This window comes from Bacillus rossius, chromosome 7 (assembly GCF_032445375.1).
Source record: "Bacillus rossius redtenbacheri isolate Brsri chromosome 7, Brsri_v3, whole genome shotgun sequence".
Lineage (NCBI taxonomy): Eukaryota > Metazoa > Arthropoda > Insecta > Phasmatodea > Bacillidae > Bacillus > Bacillus rossius.
Genome location: NC_086335.1, coordinates 29,382,369 through 29,403,598, shown reverse-complemented (window position 1 = coordinate 29,403,598; position 21,230 = coordinate 29,382,369). Strand labels below are relative to the sequence as shown.

The 21,230-nt window shown below is 35.5% G+C and overlaps 2 protein-coding genes across 2 annotated transcripts in view; both read right to left on the bottom strand.

The window, feature by feature from the left end:
• LOC134534519 (tachykinin-like peptides receptor 86C) overlaps positions 1–21,230 on the bottom strand; it is a 292,275-nt gene that overhangs the window by 200,837 nt on the left and 70,208 nt on the right. The window lies entirely within an intron of this gene.
• Positions 1,921–20,265, bottom strand: LOC134533773 (uncharacterized). Its single transcript, XM_063371422.1, has 2 exons — positions 20,239–20,265; positions 1,921–3,221 (listed from the first exon to the last, which is right to left on the bottom strand). Exon 2 carries the CDS (start codon positions 3,200–3,202, stop codon positions 1,940–1,942), a length of 1,263 nt encoding a protein of 420 aa, XP_063227492.1. The 5' UTR covers positions 3,203–3,221; positions 20,239–20,265; the 3' UTR covers positions 1,921–1,939.

The following is a 21,230-nucleotide window of genomic DNA, read 5'->3' as shown; positions in this document are numbered from 1 at the left end:
AGAAGAAAGTTAATAGTCGTTTTACAGTTTTTTTGATTGACTACGAAACGTGGCAAAAAATTATAATGTTTCGTTTACGTCTCGTTTTTAAATCTCTAATCCATCAAATACTAATTTATTTTCTAATTCTTTATCCTTTCAACTGTTAAATATTCATATGTTTCTAATAAACTATGCAGGATATGAAAAAAATATATATGGAAAACAATCTTTAAAGTTAAGTTTAAAAATCTGAAACATAATTTGAATGCACATTAATAGAAACTTTACCAATCTTAAAGCCCAAGATTGTATTTAATCGAGTTTACATTCTTCATTTGTGGTTTTTACTTTATTCGATTCCCACCTTCCTTCTTAAAACCTAAAGAGGAGATAGACTTGCTGGAATGGGAAATTTACAATAACAGGTTTGTTGAATCAAGTTTAGAATTGACTTTACTTGTGGTAAAGATTTTTATTTAAGATTTTTTCTTAAACATACGCTATTGCTAGTAACTCTGTATGTCATAAGAAACTTCTAAAACGGACAAACAAGATTAAAACAACAAAGAAAATGAACACGCAAACACACAGAAAACAGCTCAAATCTGCCGATATAAAAAAACTAAACACATAAGCAGCACAGACAATTCCGTGGAAGAAATAAGTCGAAATAGTATTACATCACGGACGGACACAGTGTGCCGAAACACATCAAGACAATAGCAGCAAGGACAGCAAAGACAAAAAATAACCGGGACAACGCAGCGCCAAACAGAACAACCCAACGATGATACTCTAACAGATAATCTGGGCAAACACTTCAACAACACACAGACGTACAGGCGGACACAGTGAAACCACGGAATTTTCTATTAAAGGTGTTCAAAGCAAAACATGATTTCATCGCTTGATTATGAAAATATAAGACCGTAACTTCGTAATAATTCGCAATGAAATAAAAGTTTAAGTATATGCATTAGCTTAAGTAATAAAAAATTATGTGTAAGATGTCAAAGCAACTAATTTACCACCTTTAATTTTTTTTGAAACACTTAAATAAGTTACCTAGATCAAACGTATAATAGCTTTGTGATATCTCTATAAATAATTTAAGAATAGACAATAACCCCGAATCACACAAATAAGATCATCATTTTAAAGCTATTAGTATTTATCAGGAATTACTTTATCATTAAAGCCTTTCAAAAAAAGCAAAGCATTTTAACAAAATACGAAGAAATTCTAAGTTTATTAATTTTATTAAGTTTATTAAGTTTATAAATCATTACTTAATAGATTGGACTATCTAAAATTAAAATAGAAAGTTATTACATTGTTTTAAGTTATTTAGCTGAAAATTTTCGAATGCAGTGGTAACTTATGAAAGGAACGCATCGAATACATTAATCACTTTTCACTTTCATTCTTCGTAATCATTTCTTGCATTAAACATATATATTGAAAATTTAAGTGCGACTTTTAAAAAAATAATCAATGTCTCTAACGAAGTAGTGTTGCCACACAGTTTAATTTCATAACTTCGGTCGGATAAGTATAGAAAAAATTAACAGTGTAAAAATAAATTTAGAAAAATAAAACATTTAAGAACTTATACCACTTTTCCATGATCCAACTAAACAAAATACCAAAAATTATAATATTAATGTTTTTGTACGACATAATTTTTGAAAGGAAGCGAATTTGTACTACTAATGAGATGATTTGGAATTCTACATACTATGTCACGAGAAAAAAAATCATTAATATATTAAGACTGCATCTGTGTAGTACACATTGAAACTTAAGGTTTTTAAAATGGAGATTTTAAGTTTTTATTACAAAAAAATATACAACACCTACAGCTCACGATGTGAACAGATGGATGTGATACATATAATTATTAATTTGAAGTGATAAAGAATGAAAATCATACCTGATATCTTAATGGCGTTTGGACTTAGACGTTTGCTTTACTAACAGGACATTTAATTTCAAATGTCGGCAACAGCCTCATGATTTCGTCTGTGTATTTCTCCGGAATATGACAGCTGCTACAATCCGTCTCAGAGTGATCCTCGGGTTCCTCAGGCACTTGTGCGACATCATCGGAGGTACCGTCCGCGCTGCTGAACACGACGGGCATCACGCAGACGGCCGTGATAAGGCCCATGAAGCTTCTCTTATCCATCTCCAGGCGTATGTCCTCGAAGGACGGGCACAGGTCACCGCAGCCCAGTCTGGCGAGTGTCTCCGACAGCGAAGAGTGGTACCACTCCAAAAGACGGTCCGTGTGGTCACTCCTCACCTCGGGACTAGGACTCGAGTACAGGAAGTACTGAAGGTCGATGACGGGCGAACCATAGTAGCAGTTTTGGAAGTCCACGAATTTGATGTCAGAAACGGCACCACTTCCGTCGTACCTAAACATCACGTGGTTTATCCAGAAATCCCCGTGGTTAAGCACATTGAATCCCTCTTCATCCCGTTGAACAACCTCCTCCAGGAGTTGGAACGCACTCTCGCCAAAATGACGGAGCATTTCCGAGTACTTGGGGCCTACTTCGGGCCGTGACTTCACATTGTCTGCGACAGCATCGAACGAGTATTTCAGTAGTTCCCTGGTGGCATCCTTGTCATCAAGGCTCGGATAAAATAAGAAGTTGTCAAACGACTTTGGATCCTGGCGATGCAGTGCAACGGAAGCTGCATGGAACATTCCGATCCTGGAAACTGCCAGCATGCTGTGATCCAGATCTAGACCAGAAGTTCCCTGCGCAATTTTAAAACCGACTTGGCGGAGATCCTGTAGCACGAGGCTGTGAGGCTCACCAGTGCTGTAGAAACACTTTGGTGCAAAGGTAACGGCTCTCTCAGATGAGCAATCACAAAGCAGGCGTTGAAATGCTGGAATAATCCTCGCCAGTACTTCCGTTTCAGTTGTGAATGTGTTGTTTTCGATCACAATTTGTTCTCCATGATCTGTGTTTGGGAAAGCTTTTACCACGATGGACTTTGTGCTGACTGGAGAATCACAGTCATTGTGTGTATGGTATTCGACGGTCAACCTGTATAAAGAGCTGCTGTATTTATCATTAGCTGAGTTCACTTCCCAAACTTTTATCATCTTCACGTTGATTTTGTTATTTTTCTCTTCTTCGCGTAGAGCTTGCTCAATTAGCTGCTTGTCCAGCCAATCGGGAACGACTATCTCGAAGGCCATAGTTTTCACGTTAGGCTACCTAAAACACGACAAAGAAAAATCATCGCTGTAATAATTATATAATTTTTGGAATTTGGAGTTAATTAGATTTTTTAAAAATGTGATGCATTTATTATTATCAATCAGATCAACGTCAACAAATAAATACAAGTTATCATATTGAAACTCCATTAAGGAAGCCCTTTTACACGAAATATTTTAGAATATTATTTTGAATATTTTAAAGAGTTGGCAATAAATATCACAAAATGCACTCATAGGCTACTTATAGTTTAACACGAAGGCGGTACCACGAAAATGAGTAGAAATACAAAATTGGCAAAGAACTCCGATGAATCCAATTTATGTACGAAGGTATTTTAAAGGCTCACATCAAACACTTCTGGGCCGATGCAATCCATGTGCCTCACACATTCCCTTTTATCTGGTAAAACTTAACATAAATATGAGATTCAGTGTAGTTAATGATAATTCACCAGCACCATATTTCCTACCCCAAAGACTGAAGATGTGTACAAAAATTTCTAAAAAAAACTACCGGAATTATTCCTCTCAATACTGGTTACAGTTTCTGGTTGCACCATAAACATGCCTTCATACATTTTATCGCTGCATTGGTTGAGGAAGTAAATCCCATGGCCTGCCCGATCACCCAAAAAGACAAAGCTGGAATATTTTGGCGTGGGGTTACATGTAGTCTGAAGTGAATACGTTCCGTGTTGACTGAATTAAGGCTACGCCCCTGTAGATGATGGCGTGCCCATTGATTTGGAATGCCTTGTTGCAGCCTTCTTTTAAGGGCGATTAACAACTGAAGACCTGGATTTCTGCCACAGAATTCATGTAGGTCTCTCCACAGCACTTGCTAAGCAGACACATTCTTATTTACTAGACTCTCTTCCAATCACGGCAGCCCACATGAACCACTGACAGGTATGAAATATATATTTATTGTCTGACTAGCTATGTGCCCTATGGGATATTACATCGACAAAATCTCAGGGACCATCCGACTTTTATCAACTGTTCGAGTTTTTGGGTAACCTGCTCTGCCCATGCCCTTTTTTTACACTTTGGTTGTGGCGAGGAATAAATTCCGTGTAAATAAATTATGAATTAAAATATTTTCACAAACTATCCATGCAACCCTCCAAAGAAAAATTTGAATGCATAAATTTCTTAAATTAGAAGAAAAACCATGAAATGTGAACTTCCTCTAAGCAAACGCATAATATTTTTCAAAAGTATTTGATTATCATTTTTGTTGAATTTCAAAAGACTCTGATACAACTGAATTTTATTTATAAACAGAAGCCTAACACCAATTTTCATATTTCTAATTTCAACAATAACCAACTTCCATACTAATTTTCATCCCATATTTAAGGGATGAATTTTCAAATATCCTTTCTTAGTGCTCAGATATGTCATAAAAGGAACTTCTATGAAAAATTTCATACTCCTAGACCAACCGGTTTAAGCTGTGCGTTGTCTATCATTCAGTCAGTGTTAAAAGTTTTATTAAGTATATTATTAAGTATGTATTTCGCAAAAACAGCTGACATGAGTGTACCAAAACTTAAAATGTCGACCTTTTTTGTTTTTTTTTCTTGTCAGTGTTCTTTGTAATAATATTGCAACAAAAACTGAGTACAGCTTTGTGTTATGTGGTTAGAATTGGTAACCATACAAAATTTGTTACTGAAGTGGGATTATATTTTCAACATTTTTTTTACGTGTTTAAGAAATAAGTTGACTGTTGGCCGTCTGGTTAATGACCCTATAAAATACAAGGAAAAAAAATTAAGCTGTAAATCGTTCTTGAAGATGGCTACAACAAATCACGTTCATTAAATGATTCTTGCAAAGGGAATTTTAGATTTAATACGATTTCTTGGTCATACGCCATTGCAGTTTTGCACTGTTGTTATGGGAATAATTCATAAATTAAAGATAAGAAATGAAAAATAAAAGTAATTAACCCACAGAAAACCAGCCTAAATGAGCTGATGTCAAACAGATAGACCCGACGATGAACCTAAACAGGTAATGTGGATAACACAAAGACGACAACACAGACGAATACAATGATTTGATAGCGACGAAACAGTTTTAACAATATGCAGATATACAGCAAAACCTAGACACGCAGCAAATATACGAACACATGCCAGTTCCCGAAACGTTGCAAAAGTTTTGTCACACGAAACCTACTGTGTTCGTCAGTGTTTTCGTTGTTGTGTTGTTCGTAAAATCTGTTTATGTTCATCGTTGTGTTCACATAAGTATTTACTACGTTGTCCATGTTTTGTTGACGGTTTGCCTTTCAGTGTTGTTATTGAAACTTTCTCATCGTTGTTAGCCCACAGTGTTCGTCTGTGCTGTTATTATTTTTTCATTATAAACTCCTTCCACGGAATTCTTAAATCGCACCAATTTTCACCTAGAAATCCAAATTTTCCCGGGAGAGGACCCCCGGATCCCTCCTTATTTTTGAAACCGGTGTTCCTTCATAAAAAAAAAACTTCAAACACCCCCCCCCCCCCAAAAAAAAATTCCTGGGTGCGCCTCTGGACGTAGGACCAATTGACGTTTGGATCATGGGTGCAGAAAAATAATGGGTTTTTATATATAAAGCAATTATTTTTTCTTTGGTAAATTTCTGAAAGGTTTTATGAAAGGATAGGGGGGAGTTTTTAGGGGGGGGGATGGTTAAGTAACAAATAATTTTAAGAGCCGGCGATAAGTTCTGATTGCTCAATGAACCTTGCGCAATAAGGAGGTGAAAGATAACACGGCATCTAGGTCTGAACTCTAGGAGGAAATTTCCTACAGGTGAAGAATCTCCGTCCTGGTCTGGAAGAAACTCTGGACCTTAGCCCCCAGTCAGTACTTACAAGTACTAACTTTTACAATGTTTTATACATGAAAACTAATAGTAGAGATATATTAGCGTGGATTGGGTGCACTAACATACATTATTATATATATGTACACCAGCTGAGCCCGGCGGTTTCACCCACGGTTAAACAGTTAAATTTAACTTAAAAAACCTGTCAAGAGCGAATCTGAATCACGCACCAAGTGTTCCATACCACCACACTGTGCAACGCTAAGCTCGTGTCAGACTCGCATTTGGCCAAAATATATTATTTGTAGTTACACTTTAGAGTTTGGACTATAATTACACCAAGGTTGACTTTTGCATGTATTACTGTTTTTACGGTAGAAAAAATTAAAAATTAAAAAAATTATTTTATCAAAACCGCTTTATTGAAAGACATTTCCCACACATTGTCCAGAGGTACTAATGTTACTGTAAGAGACAGGGTGCCTCAACACGTGATAAAATGACTGTTATAGTTTCGAAGTGTTTTGAGACCTAAATATCTACTGCAATACGTCTGTGTAAACAATGTTTCGAGACTTATTGTTTTCTGCTTATATGAAGAGATTTTTTGTTTCTAGACACACGCGAGCAGCCCACATATAGAGGAAGAGGTAGGAATATGAGATAGGTAGAGACCTGCAAAATTCGTGGATTCATTCGGTGATAGGCTAGAATTCAAACACATATACCTCTTAGATAAATTTGCTATTGGCTTACTGTTCATCTGGACGAATCTCAACCAATTATAAACCCTCAACCAAAGAAGGATCGAATCACAGACAAACCAGCTGAGACGACTTACAAGTCGGCAGCCAATGAACTTGCGTTATTTGCCCGAGTGTACAGGGGTATGTGCAGTCTATCCTGAAGGCCATCGAAACAGCGAATTTTGCAGGTCTCTAGAGATAGGGTATAAATATGAGACACCAAGGTTGTGGCCTCTGCATGGTACTGACATCTGTCGTGGTACGGTGGAACTACGTACTACAGTGCGACTGGCACGTGCGGACAAGAACCCACCATAATGGGAGCAGTTGTGAAGTGCAGTGGATGTTTTTCGTGTTTGGCTCAGCGGAAAGTTTGTGCACCGTCAATTTCAAGTGTTATTCTACAGTTATATAGGTCAGAACCTAGAATATCTAAGTAAGGTAAGTTGTTCATTAGGAATTCTAGTTTTAAACTATTAGTTGAAATAATAAATATGTTAAATCGTCTGTTGAGTGTGAAACAGTAAATGCAAATGGCGAGAAGGTATTAATATGAGATACTAGCATGGTAGTAATAGGAGAGTGTCTCATATTACTACCACTTTGTAAAATGTAAGAACTGATAACACTATGACATTTATGTTTTTTTTTAGATGCCAAGAAAGAAGTTGAATAAAGAATGTAGAGGCCTAAGAAAAAAATACAAAACAGAAGATATAATAAAACCAATTGAAGCTGTCAAATCAGGTTAATGTGGTTATCTCAAAGCATCGAAAATGTATAATGTGCCACGTTCGACTATCGCATGTATGTTTTCACAGGTGTGTTGATGTGACATGCTAGGTGTCGTTTTATTATGGTACTGGTATTACTGTAAGTGATAGTAAAAATGTTTATTTCTTTTATAGGTACATGAGAATACTACTATTGAGACTGTAGTTTCTTCAAAGTTAGGAAGAAAAACCATTTTGGGTAAGGCAAGAGAAATATTTTCCCCATAGAACCTTTGTGTTAAATATAATTGTGTATACGAACATACAAATATATTAAAAAATTGCTAAATGTACATTTATCAGTGAAAGGACGGGAAAATTTAAGCAACATGAAAGCATTGTATTATACATCATTTTACGCCCATCCGTATTGCTTTTGCTTGTCTTGATTTTAACAATTTTGTGAAGTTTATTTTATATTTTCAGTTATAATTATTCTTATAGACTATTTTTTTAACTATCTATACAAATATTTATTTATGTTTAAAAGAAGACGAAAATTATTGTAGCCACCCTTATTTATGTTACACAAAATGTTTATTATATTATCAGGTTTTCCCGATTTTTCTATATTTAGATATATTCCTTTAATTCCAGGCATTGATATAGAGAAGCAATTAGTCCAGTATATCATCGAGATGGAAGGAAATTTATTTGGTTTAACTCCTAATGATATCAAACTCATGGACTACCAACTGGCAGCAAGAAATGGCATTAAACATCCTTTTGGAGAAGGCGTGGCTGGAAGAGTTTGGCTGGATCATTTCCTTGCTCGGCACAGTGACGAGATTACACTAAGGAAACTTACAGGTACGTCAGCTGCTAGAGTGCTAGGGTTTACACAAGAAATAGTAAACATTTTCTTCGATAATCTTTATAAGGAATACGATAAACATCACTATACACCATATTGCATTTACAATGTGGACGAGACTGGGCTTTCTGCAGTGCAATTTGAAGTCCCACGTGTTGTTGGACTGAAAGGAAGAAAACAAGTGGCTTCATTGACATCAGCAGAACGAGGTGCACTGATAACATTGGTGTGCTGCATGAATGCAGGAGGAACGTTTGTGCCACCCATGATCATTTTCCCCAGGAAAAATGAGAACAAACTACTTATGAAGGGGGCACCCTATGGATCAATTGCTGCGTATCATCCATTTGGATGGATCCAAGCATCACTATTTACAATGTGGTTCAAACACTTTCTGACGTTTGCTAAACCTTCAGTAGAATCTCATGTTGTACTGATATTAGATGGTCACTACAGCCATACCAAGAATTTTGAAGTCATCGACTTGGCTCGAAGCAATTTTGTGACCATTGTATCTCTGCCGCCAAATTCCACACACAAACTGCAGCCTCTGGATAAGACATTTATGGGACCACTGAAAGCACACTATAGTGAATAAGTTAGGCTACTACTGCGTGAAGATCAGAGAGCACTAAGTCCGTTTGACATTTCAGGATTGCTGGGCAATGCGTACTTGAAAGTACAACGAGCTGACATAGCAGTAAACGGATTAAGGGTGACTGGCATATTTCCAATAAACAGAGGGATATTTTCTGCAGATGATTTTCTTCCTGTAACTCAGACAGCAACACAGCATGCCTCTGAAAATTGGCCTACTTCAGTCCCATCCATTTCTCCATCTGATAGAACACTGCAGAGTCCAACACTCATCAACTTCGGACCAAGCACGTCAGGAACAGTGACTCGGAATGCACCTGAAGCTACTTCAATGTCACCACAGGGACCTAATTTGGTGAGACCTTGCGACATATCTCCTGTTCCAAGAGTTAAATCTAGGGGTACAAATCGGGACCGCAGATCAGGTGTTTATGTAGTTATAACTTCATCGCCTTACAAAGAAAGTGTTATCATCAGTAAGTCACATGCAAAACGTTCTCCAGTTCAACCTATGTAAAAAAGACAGGCGCAAAAGAGAGCAAAAACTACTCCGATCATAAGTGATTCATCTAGTGAAGAGTCAAGTGTATGTGTTGAATAAGACAGTGATGTATCTCTTACTCCATTAGGACAGTGCCAACCAGGGTCCGACGATGCAATCTGCATATTTTGCGACTCAAAATTTTCGGAAGACTCTAGGGGTGAAGAATGGATTCAGTGTTTCATGTGCAAATTATGGGCTCATTCTCAATTTGGAGGACCAGAAAGCGACACATAGGTATGTGACTATTGTAATTCTAACTAACTTCCTAGTGGAACTATTGAATTTAGTATTATATAAGCTTATGTTTGTTCTTAATGTATTTTGTAGTACATCTGTACTGTCTCATATTACTACCCGATTTTCAGAACTTCACATTTTGCCTTTTCTTAGAAAAATGAAAATTTTATGTAAACTAGGGGATTTATGATATTAATGTTTACTCAATATATTAAAAATTAAATTCTGCAAATAATAATGGCTTATTGAGTTTCACGTGTGCAATGTGGGCATTCTTAACTCCAATAATAAAAATGGTATCCCATATTCCTACCTCTTCCTCTAGCTGTCCGTGAGGAAAACATAGGGTACCCAGATGTATTCCTGCCACTTTTAGTGTTTGTCCTTGACATTTGTTAACAGTAATTGATAATGCCACTTTCAAAGCGAAATGTAAACGTTTGAACTGGATAGGTAAATTTTTTGGTATAATGGGAATACCTGGTATTTATTCCACCTATCCGAAAATAAAATAATCGAGATCATAGAAAGTTAGCCCTGTACCATCTATTGGCACTCAAAGAATACTTACAGCACCCTAGATTGACTCGTGAATTAAAGTAACTGCGTGTTTTAAGGATTCTAAGAGCAATCTAGTTTCATACATATTATCTTTGTTGTTACAGAGTTCAGTGATAATACTATCCTGCAGGAACCTTTTTATCCTGGATGAAGGTATTTAGTTTTTAAGAACGGGTTTGAACGAATCTCTAAATCAAATGCTAGGCAGTCACGTTTTAATGACATTTAGTGACTTGACAACAATTTTTTTCTGATAAAAAGGAGCATATGTGATAATACAGCGTAAAGAAGTAAAAAAAAAAACATACACACTCACTCAAAAACTTTCGCAAACCCTAGGCAAGACGTGATGAACGCACCAAACGATAGCGCTTTTAAAATTGATGGCAACGCCATTTATTGACGAAGTTCAAAACTGAACTATTATTAGCGCCGTTAGTTCGCTAGCCGCCGCGAGCTCCACTAAGCAGACGAGTCTCACCAAGGAGAAGGATAAGAAGTGGCCAGACCTTACTATGTGTGTGGCCGTGTGGCGGTAATAGAGAAATGACATACACACATATGATTTTCTGCTATAAAAATGAATTTACTCTTTTTTCACTCTAATAGGAGTGAATTTCATAGAAATATGTGGACTTTCTGTTGATCCAGGTTATGAACTAGTTGTATGCCAAATCTCATCCAAATCCGTTCAGCGGTTCGGGTGTCGAGGAGTAACAAACACACACACAAACTTTCGCTTTTATAATATTAGTGGGATATATGTTTATAATACCAGGACATGCCCGATTACAGCACACACATAGTTTAAAAACTGACGATTGGCATCGGCATTCATTAGCGCGGGGTTTCTGCGTCTCCTAAAATTTGCGAATCAAGCTGAACGATAAGAACGGCACACTTCGTGTCTTGATTAAAACCTTGTTTTATTTTAAAAAAAAATTGATACCAGTTTATTATTTCGTTGAAAAAAAAACATTAATATTCTTCTGGATTCAATTACATTGTGTCGAGATTTTTGTATGCAAGTTACGTTGTTGCTGAATAAATGTAATATATTACATTGATGGGAATATATGTAAAAAGGCTGTGACATAATCAGTCACGTTTGACTGACAGGAATGTATTACCTTCAGCAAAGAGCTATATCTTATCGTATATTCCAGGATTTCGCAGCCATTGTCTGATAAACGTTTTTTGTTTTCTATTTTCAACCACGAGCAGCGGTAGTATGTACACACGTAGTCGTGTGGGGTCTAGACAACATATTACATAAATACGTAAGACGAGAATTAGATATTTTATGACAAAATAAGATTGGCATGCCAAAGAGTGGAATTTTTTAAATTTCAATTAGCTACAGCTGTCTTAATTATGAAATATACGCACGAGTTGTGTGTAATCGCAAAAATAAATATCGTAGTTTAAAAATGTACACAGATAAATATATAAGCTTCACTAAAACATTCAGTATTTATGTCTTCATCCAATATAGTGTGCACGTAAATTGTTTTTATTAGGCACATAAATCACAATTTTACAGTCGATTTCTGCCTTAAAACACATCTGAAAATGTTATTTTTTTTATAGACTTAGATATTAATTTTAACTTACACATACGTTTATTTTTATAAGCTAAAAAAAATTAGTACTTCGTTTTACAGGTTCATAATTAAATTTAAATTATGCCAAGTGATAGCTAGGAGATAATTTTCCCGTGTTTTAGGTAGATTTTAGGTAGCCATTACCATAGTGTGATATTCGGAATTTTTTTATATACATGCAGTTTTTCGTTTCATGGTCCATAGATACCAAAACCATCAACAAATCAAATGTTTTATATATATATAATTTTGGGTACACGATAACTCTCACAATTTTTCAAAAATCACTTCCAACTGATACGTAAAATCTAGTAGTGGAAAATCTGGGTATAGTTTGTTAATGAGCAATATCCGACTAAAGGAGTAGAAATATGGGAAAACAGACATATCACTGTAACTCCCATAATATGGAAATTATCACATCCGTTTGAAAGTATTATAACTCGTAGGAGTAATGCCAAAATATTTTATCTTAAAACGTTTTTGATACGAGCAACCATAACTGCAAGGGGTTGAAAAAACAAGGATTTGAGGACAATACTATCATAAACCCCTTCATAGGCACAACATCGAATTAGTACACGTTATTAATTTTTCTTATAATTTTTATTTAAAAACTTTTGTCTGAAACAATTTTTTGATTGGACGTACCATTGCTGCAAGGGGTTGAAAAAATGAGGAGTAAAATTTAAAAAAATTCGTAACTCCGTTAGTAAGTACGTTATCATATTCGTTCAAATTGTTTGTAAATTTTATAATTTTTTATATAAAACTTTTGTCCAAAACAATTTTTGATAAGTCGAACCATTGCTACAAGGGCTTAAAAAAGGGGTTCTAAAATAACAAAAAGTCCATAAAATCCATACTTTGTACATTATTAAATCAATTTCTTTTTATTACGAAACATAAATGTATCTACAACTTTTATCCGAAAATATTTTTATGAATGAATGTACTAAATATGAACTAATAGAAGTCAATATTTTCTTTGAATAATTGTTCCAATGGGAAATATGTGTTTAAATATGTGGCTTTACGCCATTGCTGGTTTGACGTGTATGTCTTTGTCATTGTCCAAAGTTGTTGTTTATGTTTACAGATGTTGTTGCAACTGTCTTGACGTTGAAAACCAACTGTGTTCGTCTGCGCTGTAATATTTTCCTGGCTAAATTCCTTTAGCGGAAATTTCTGATCGATCGAGGCATTTAACATTTATCAGCTGAGTTTGGCAGGTTTTCTTGTTTGTATATTAATTTTTGTTGTTCTTTTTCTGTAACGTGCATTGTAAACCATCAGTCACATGACCATAAATTTTTTTTAAATATGTAAAAGCTAAGTTTAAAAAAAAACTCTAGCTGGTGAAACACGAGGAATGCTCCTGTAGTGCCTGTAAATGAATTAGTTTAGGAAAAATTAATATTAAACTATAAATACTGGCCTGTAGTTTAATGCAAAGTATATGACATAAATCATGTAACTTGTGATAAAAAAATTTGCAACAAAACATAATATTAAATGTTTGTTTAGTGGAACATTCGTAAGATTGCCGTTGAACCAAAACAATGGCATGAAATTGTATTAAACCATCATGGCGGTCGGGACTGATTCATAAACGCTTCTTAATAAGAAAGATATGTAATATGTTTTATGACTATATTTTAAATAATCGCAGTCGCTTTAATAAAAATAATACGGAATTGACACATTTAAAACTTAGCATTTTTCTGGCAAACATTTTTTAAATTTAAAATAATTTTCTTTTAAGGAAGTTGGCTGTTTTGAGCTGCTAGTAACTTTTCAACTTTTCTTACGAGGTCCACTTGGAAAGCAGATAGTTAAAAGTTTCAAGTAGTTGAAATGACATTAAAATCTTTGTTAACATGTTTTTGTGGAAAATTTAATCCAAACGAACATGTTTCTTTCCCTTTACAGGAACAGACTAGGGTTAAAAAAAGACGTTGGAGTTTTACGAACTGAGTTGTTGGCTCGAGACGCCGCGAGCGGCGCTGACGACGATAGAAAGTGCGCAGAAGATAGCCGCAGGTAGAGGAGGGGGAACCTAAGGTTCACAAATCCTTTCGTAAACACCCAAACACGTGCCTTCGCGATACTTCAGGATTGTTTGAACTTCACGTGCAACTAACCCGTTCGCCTGTGCAGTAATGCGGGCGCTGCCATTCCTGAAGTGCCTACTGTGCTTGCAAACAGCTTGCCTCAATAATGACAGGGGCCTTAAAATCACATGTCACGTAGCGGCAGGTATCAAGTGACGTAACAAAGATTCTTTCTGCAATTTTGAAATCTATAATTTTTTCTCGATTGTAACGGCTTTGAGGAGCTTGCCTACACGGACACACGCGATATGCAGAGATCCAGAAGAAGTCACGTGATTTGAAAACTGCTCAACATATCCGATTGTTCACGAAAAGCATTTAAGAATCCGCTGAGGGCGGATGAGCTTTTCCATTTCCGTGTTTCATTCTTAACTGTATTTTTTAGGAGAGTGTAAAGGGTAAAGACGCATTTTTTCAGAATAATCTTTAGACATGAAACACCCTGCACAGATTCTTGAAAGCACCCACAGGCCATGCGCATTAAATCATCATCTTAGTTTCTACGACATATACTATTATGGTTACCGCTCAGATTTCGTAGTTGTCCTATGCACGGCGAGAAGTCGGCACGCCAGTCCAGAGCCTTGCGCTTAGAGGCGAAGGCGCGCTAGGAGCACCAGTGAGCGTCGCACTAATTATCCCGCCTCGCCTCACTAACACAGATATACTCCTGAATAGCCGGACCCTTTAAGTAGGACATCCCTATTAAGGTAAGGTATTAATTTTTGTGAGCACTTTGTGGATAGGTTGATATAATATTCAAATATATTTTGTTGCTAAAACTTTTTTTTTCTATTTAGCTAGCTGGAACACAGTATCTTCAGTTTCTGTTGACGCTTTTAATTCGCTTTATGTGACGGCATAACAACTAGGGACATTTGGGGTAAGTATTATAGCATGGTAGTTATAGAATGTTGTGCAAATGTTTGGCAAATTGGTGAATCTCGATTGGTTGTCATACTTGAATGTCTGACTTGTTCCGTAAAGGAAAGGCGGCGTAGCAACCCACATATTGCGAAAAAACCTTTTTTTTAATTCGGCTTTTACTGAGATGGACGACCTAATGAACAAACATAAATCACTTGTTATGCAAATAATGACGAAGTGTTACCAATTGGTAGGTGTGGTATTATTCCCTGTACGCAGTAAATAATTGTTTCAGTAAAATATTTCAATAAAAATCCTATTATTAATAAAATTCATGCAAAAGTCATTACCTAGTCATAACACTGGAAGGAAAATTCTGAGTGCAGTAAGAGTATATCATACTTTTACTGTTTTGTTGAAGTAGGAGGAAAATTGCGAAAAATTTGTTGGTTGAGTGAAGAACTCCATAGCACAAAACACTTCCGGGATAAAATAATTGTTAAAATTCCCATAGTTAATGATATTTTGCACAGATGTCTTCTTTAAAAAAACATATTTAAGTAGGCTTCATATTAAAAATTAACTAACCAAAAATTATATATATAACTTTAACCAGTTGAATGTTATAGTGTTCAAATATTAGAAGTTACCTTTGCGCAGCTTGTCAGCCAGTACAGCAAATTAAAAGAAAAAAAGAAACAGTTAATATTTCAGGGATAACCTCTGGGATAAAATGAGGAACAGTAAAGGAGTTAGCGTTAAAATAAGGTTTCAACTATCTATTAACAATTTAGTTAGTGTTACTTTTAAGAATTGAGCTAGACTGTAAGGACTTAGAAGAACATCTGTATTTCCACAAGATATACCCTCCCGGTATACTTCGGGAGAATCACCGAACAACGTGTTATTGTGGTACCTAATTGTTATCAAATTTGTTATGACAAGTTAACTACGTTTTTTATAAGTGTACTACTTCTGATAAGTGTGTGTTATCATTTTTAATAGCTTGAAACCGCTTAGCACAACCATCTAAGCCATCTACAGTCTAACTTTACTTTTTTTATTTTCTTTTGGCCGCGATATTTTCTAGTGGAGATATGTCCTGACATAGGTACAACCTACGACAAATTTCCTTCTACATACGTTGCATCGTAATAAACATAAATATATTTAGCTTAATTTCATTTTTATAATACCCGGATATGATCTGCGTGGCCCAGTTGGATAAATGCCGGCTTTTGGAGAGACTGGTTACGGGCTGGAGTCCCAGTTAAGGCGTGCGTGTGAACTTTGTATTCAACTTAAATAGTCGCAAATCTGCCACAAATAAAAATAAATTGTCAAATGATAAGTATATGTCAAAAATAAAAAAAAATGTATTTGTTGAATCGCTGGTAATTAAAATTACGTATTATTCAATAATCTATATATAGATATATTATATAAATCGCCGCATGTATGAAAAATCATCACTTGTGAAGTGCTCAACTGACATGGCGTTGTTTTGTCTTCGTAATTGTGAAGACAAGGTTTGAATGAAAGAAATGTTTTGGAAAATCCACCAGAAAATTCTGAAAATTTCGTTCAGTTTGAGAGTTCTGCTGTCACAAGTTTTCATGAAAACAACAAATTCCGCATGTATCAATGGTTATCATATATTTAGTACATTCAAAACTGTAACATGTTTTCATACATTCGGTTGATTTCAGTTAGTAGATAATTGATATAAATGCCACCAGTGAGCCATTGAAATATCGGTCGGCGTACGCGCAACGCAAGCCAACTACATGATCGTCGAGTATATGAGACTGACGAAGAGCGAAGATGCCGTTTGGAAGAAAATCGAATAAAAATTTCTCAAGCGCGATCCATCATGACTCCAGAACAACGGGTACAGTCAAGTTCGACTCGCTAGTTGGAGCCTACACACAAAATAATTTGGAACGGCGACAAAACAGATTGCCTAGCATGACATTACGACAGGTAATTACGCCGCGGATGTATCGGTTGATTTAGGAACAATGAGTTTTTTTTTCAACATTGCAATGCTTTGATATTTCCACATTAACCACCAGGATTATGTTGTGCGAACGGAAAGGTCAAATTAACACAATTAACACCACCACGAGAGACACTGGCTTTATTGCTTTCTGGTCAAGAACCTCTATCGAAGCACGTCTCGCAAAATATACAAAAGTAAAATAATTCCTTTCAAATGACATCGTTTGGGGCGAATATTATTGAAGAACGAGGTTTCAAACCAACTTTTTCGACTGCATCACACATCACATACACAAACACATCACACAACGTTTCACCGAGGCTCATAAAGCAAGTATTTGTTTTATATTTTACAGATTCATCACCAAGCGTTACAATGAACGCATTAAAAAGATCAAAAAATGATTAGCTATATATATAAAAAAAAGAATTCCAATTTATTATATAATTTCATGAAATACTTTATTTTACCAAAATTTTTATTTTTTATTTTAAAACAATTAAAAAATGATTCGGTTAGTTCAATCCCTACTCTACGAACTGACTGAATATTTATAATGAAAGAGGCATTACAACACATGCCGGGCATTAGCTAACATAACAAGATAGTTATGTTAGTCATGTTTAACGTAGGTACTTTAATTGTCCCGACATTCAAAAAATTGGGTGCAAATGACATCTCATCCGAGTGTTGAGGAACCCAAACACTCCAAATCGAAAAAGAATTAATTTTTGAAATTTTGACCCTCAATATATATTTGTATATTTATATATACCGGTCTCCATGAAAATTAGTATAGTACATACATATTTGAACACGGAGAATATTTTCGCCGTATCAATTTTGTTATAACTATTCACTAGATAGCGCTGCAGCGCATCAAATTCTGAACCATTCAACCGATCGCCATGGGCAAAACCGAAAAAAAAAGGTCATGAACATAAATAAATATGTACATATTTGTTTTGTTTCATAGGTAGTGGTGTGTCATTTCTCTATGTTCACTACACTGTCGAATAGCGCTATCCATTTTGGTTTAACTCGCGGACAAAATATCACCCTGTGTCCAGCCCGGGAAACACCGGGTACTGCGGCTAGTTCAAAATAAAATAAAAATAATTGTGCGTCAGAGGTGAAACTTCTTGCCTATTATTTATAGATAGAAATAAATAATTAGTATTTTTTGGCTGAATAAATGATAATAATTGAGAATAGTAGCTAAGCATGCGGGTATGATAACAATGAAATAATGCGTTTTTCCGCAACTTATACTCTCGCATTCGTTCACTGGAACTTTTTTGGCGCCTCTTTTAGAGGTTTATTTCCACGTTGCCTTTGAAAACACCTCTTATCTGGTACTGCAATTTTTTTATTATTATGGTTGATGTTAAATCATGATCTCCAGCTGAATAAAATTAGGGAACAAAAAACACTCTAACCGGAAATAAATTACACTTATAAAGTCTATCTCACAAGTCGACAAGTAGTACTTTTGACAGTTCAAACAACAGTGTTTACATACCAAGTCTATAGGAATTTTTTTTGTACATTTTCTATCACACTATTTACATAAAAAAATAATTATACTTATAAAGTTTATTTGCACAAATAAAAAACTCTTTTCCACATTTATAAATAAATTGTGGATATATACTTTAAATAAAAATAAATAAATAAATATGGTAGTGTCAATCGTTATCCGTTACGAAAACTGAGGAGTACACAAACACAAGCAGCGTTAGGAGAATTCCTTAGCATTACTGCTGCGTTCATTTATACCTCTCCCCTGCCGTCTCCCCAACCGGCCGTTACAACTATCATAAAACATGCCAAGCTACGTACCTATACCCCCTCCCCCCGGTACCCCCAATAGACCGCTAGTGTATGCGTTGGAATGTCGTCGCCGCTGAAACACTCTCCTCCTCTACCGGTTCCCCCACCACGTACCTAACTATTACCCGCATGCAATCGGAATTTTCGTAACCCTCGAAAATTTTAACCCCCTCTGCAAAGAATTATCACTTCAAACGTACTTGTCCACTAAATGTCACGGATTCTCTGTAGGAACATAACATTTTTATAAAATTTTTCCGAACATTTTACATTAGGGTACTAAGTCAGAATTAAGTTGTCACCCATAAGTCTATCAGAATTGTGTTGGATTCTTACATGTTATTTCTTTTTAATTTTATCGTCATTCCTGTTAGTTAAATAATATTTATGTAAATTTAACCTTGCACCTCTATTGCATTTGTTGCTTTGTCACATCAATAATATCAGACTTAGTAAATAGCACTTGAAAATATTTGTGATAGACCAACAAATGCAGGAGAGGTATAGTTTTTAAATAACAGAAATAATTTTAACTAAAAGTAATGACAAAAAATAGAACACCAACATATCGTGTGTGACAAAGTTTTAAAGCCATAGAAGTGCGTTAAACATCTACGCAATTATGTATCAGCATCTTGAGAGCAGTTTCGTAAAACATTAAAAAAAATATTTCTAAAAAGGTACGAAACAAATAAAAATAAATGTGAGAAGATAATTGAAAATTGTGTTTGCTATTGTGTACAGAAATACAAGACCCGGTACAAATAAGCTGACTACGTTGAAATGTTGAGGTAGGGTCTACATATAAAAACAATATTTTATGTGTCAATTCCAACTCTTAATAGTATAAAACAAAGCGGCTATCCGCGTCTGTCTGTTTCTTCGCTTACTTCTTTTAAACGGCCCAATGCATTTTGAAGCCACCATTTAGAGAAACGTTCACATTAAATTTAAAAATAGTGGAGAATAGTTGACGTCGTGTAATTAAGTCCTTTAAATACGCTTTTAGAGCCCTTTCATGGCCCACGCTGACTTATACATGACTGATACTTCAATTTAATGTATTCCAGAATTGTAGAGCTTAAAAAGTCTAACATAAAAGTCTGAGACAATAATGTCTATCTTCTAAGAATGACTACATCCACGATTTTTATAAATTTGTAAATATTGTTCAGAAATGATGAGAGTTATTTGCGAAGATATTTTGACCCGTATAGTATGTATTCTTATTCAATTAAATATGTCAGTTAACTTAGGCAATTAGCATATGATATTTATAATTACTCAACTATTATATCTAAATGACATCACATTATTAGATCGCATTCGAGCGAAGTTAAGGCGGGTCGTTAGTTTGTTATTATACAAACGCATCTATTTAAAAATGGAGGTTTTCTAAGGTTACCTAAAATGCAAGTGAACTCTGTTAATGTTGGTCAGTTACTGCTACAACTAGGGCTAAATACTTGACGTCACCACACAGTCAGCCTTACCTGGAGAAATGTGATTGAGGAGAGAGTTGGTGCAGGCTTGGCGACTCCAATGTCACTGTCGAAGTTTTTATCAACGCAACGATGTGATCGCGATAGCCTCGAGGTAAGATAAGCACTGGTGATGTAGCAGTTACCCAAAGTGCTGATCAAATCTTCTATGTTTACGCACTGTGCATTCGTGACACGTGAGGTAATTTAAGTGCTTAAAATGCTAAAATCCTTTCTTAAACGGTGTCCGAGTTCAAATACACATTCATTTACTTGCGATCCCACACACTCTGACTGCTATTGGGTTGTAACAGGGCAATTAAGAACTATACTATTTTTGGCCTTTACAAACGGTATTACCAAGCCTATAGTGTTTTTTTTGGAATGTTTAGATATACGTTTCATGCAATGGGGAAATTAGATTAAATTTCCATAATTATACCTTTTCTTGCTTGTGCTTTTAGTTCACGTTTAATCTCGAGGACTATGTGCCAAAAAGAGACCATTAATCAAAGAAGTATTGAATGGCTAGTTACCCAGTTCATACGCTTCACAAATCAGTAGCCAATGAACAGGTGACGTTTACCCAAGTATGCAGAAGATCGCAGTGTCTGTCCTGGATGTCATTAAACCCGCGAATTTTTCCAGTATATAGGTATAATCCAAATGTAAAAACGAGAAATGTAACCTGCTAGAAAACAGAAAAAAAATGTTTTTAAATGTGCACCGATGGTAAAGATTGTCTCTGAGCGAACTAAAAACGACATCAGAGCAGTAATGGGACCTTGCGGCCAAGGTCAACATCCAGAAGACACCAGAAAAAAATCAGTGTGCGTACCTAGATTGTTGCCTGAATATAGAATGGAACAACCGTACATATTACTTAAGCCATACACTATAAATTTTGGAACCATATCATGCAGTAATATATAGAAAATGTCTACCCATATTATAACAGATTATAGAATGTTCTGAACCATGTCATGCTGGCTTACTGGATGACC

Bases quoted from the DNA above. Each gene is read 5' to 3' on its own strand.
- LOC134533773 (XM_063371422.1), bottom strand. From the start codon at position 3,202: ATGGCCTTCGAGATAGTCGTTCCCGATTGGCTGGACAAGCAGCTAATT.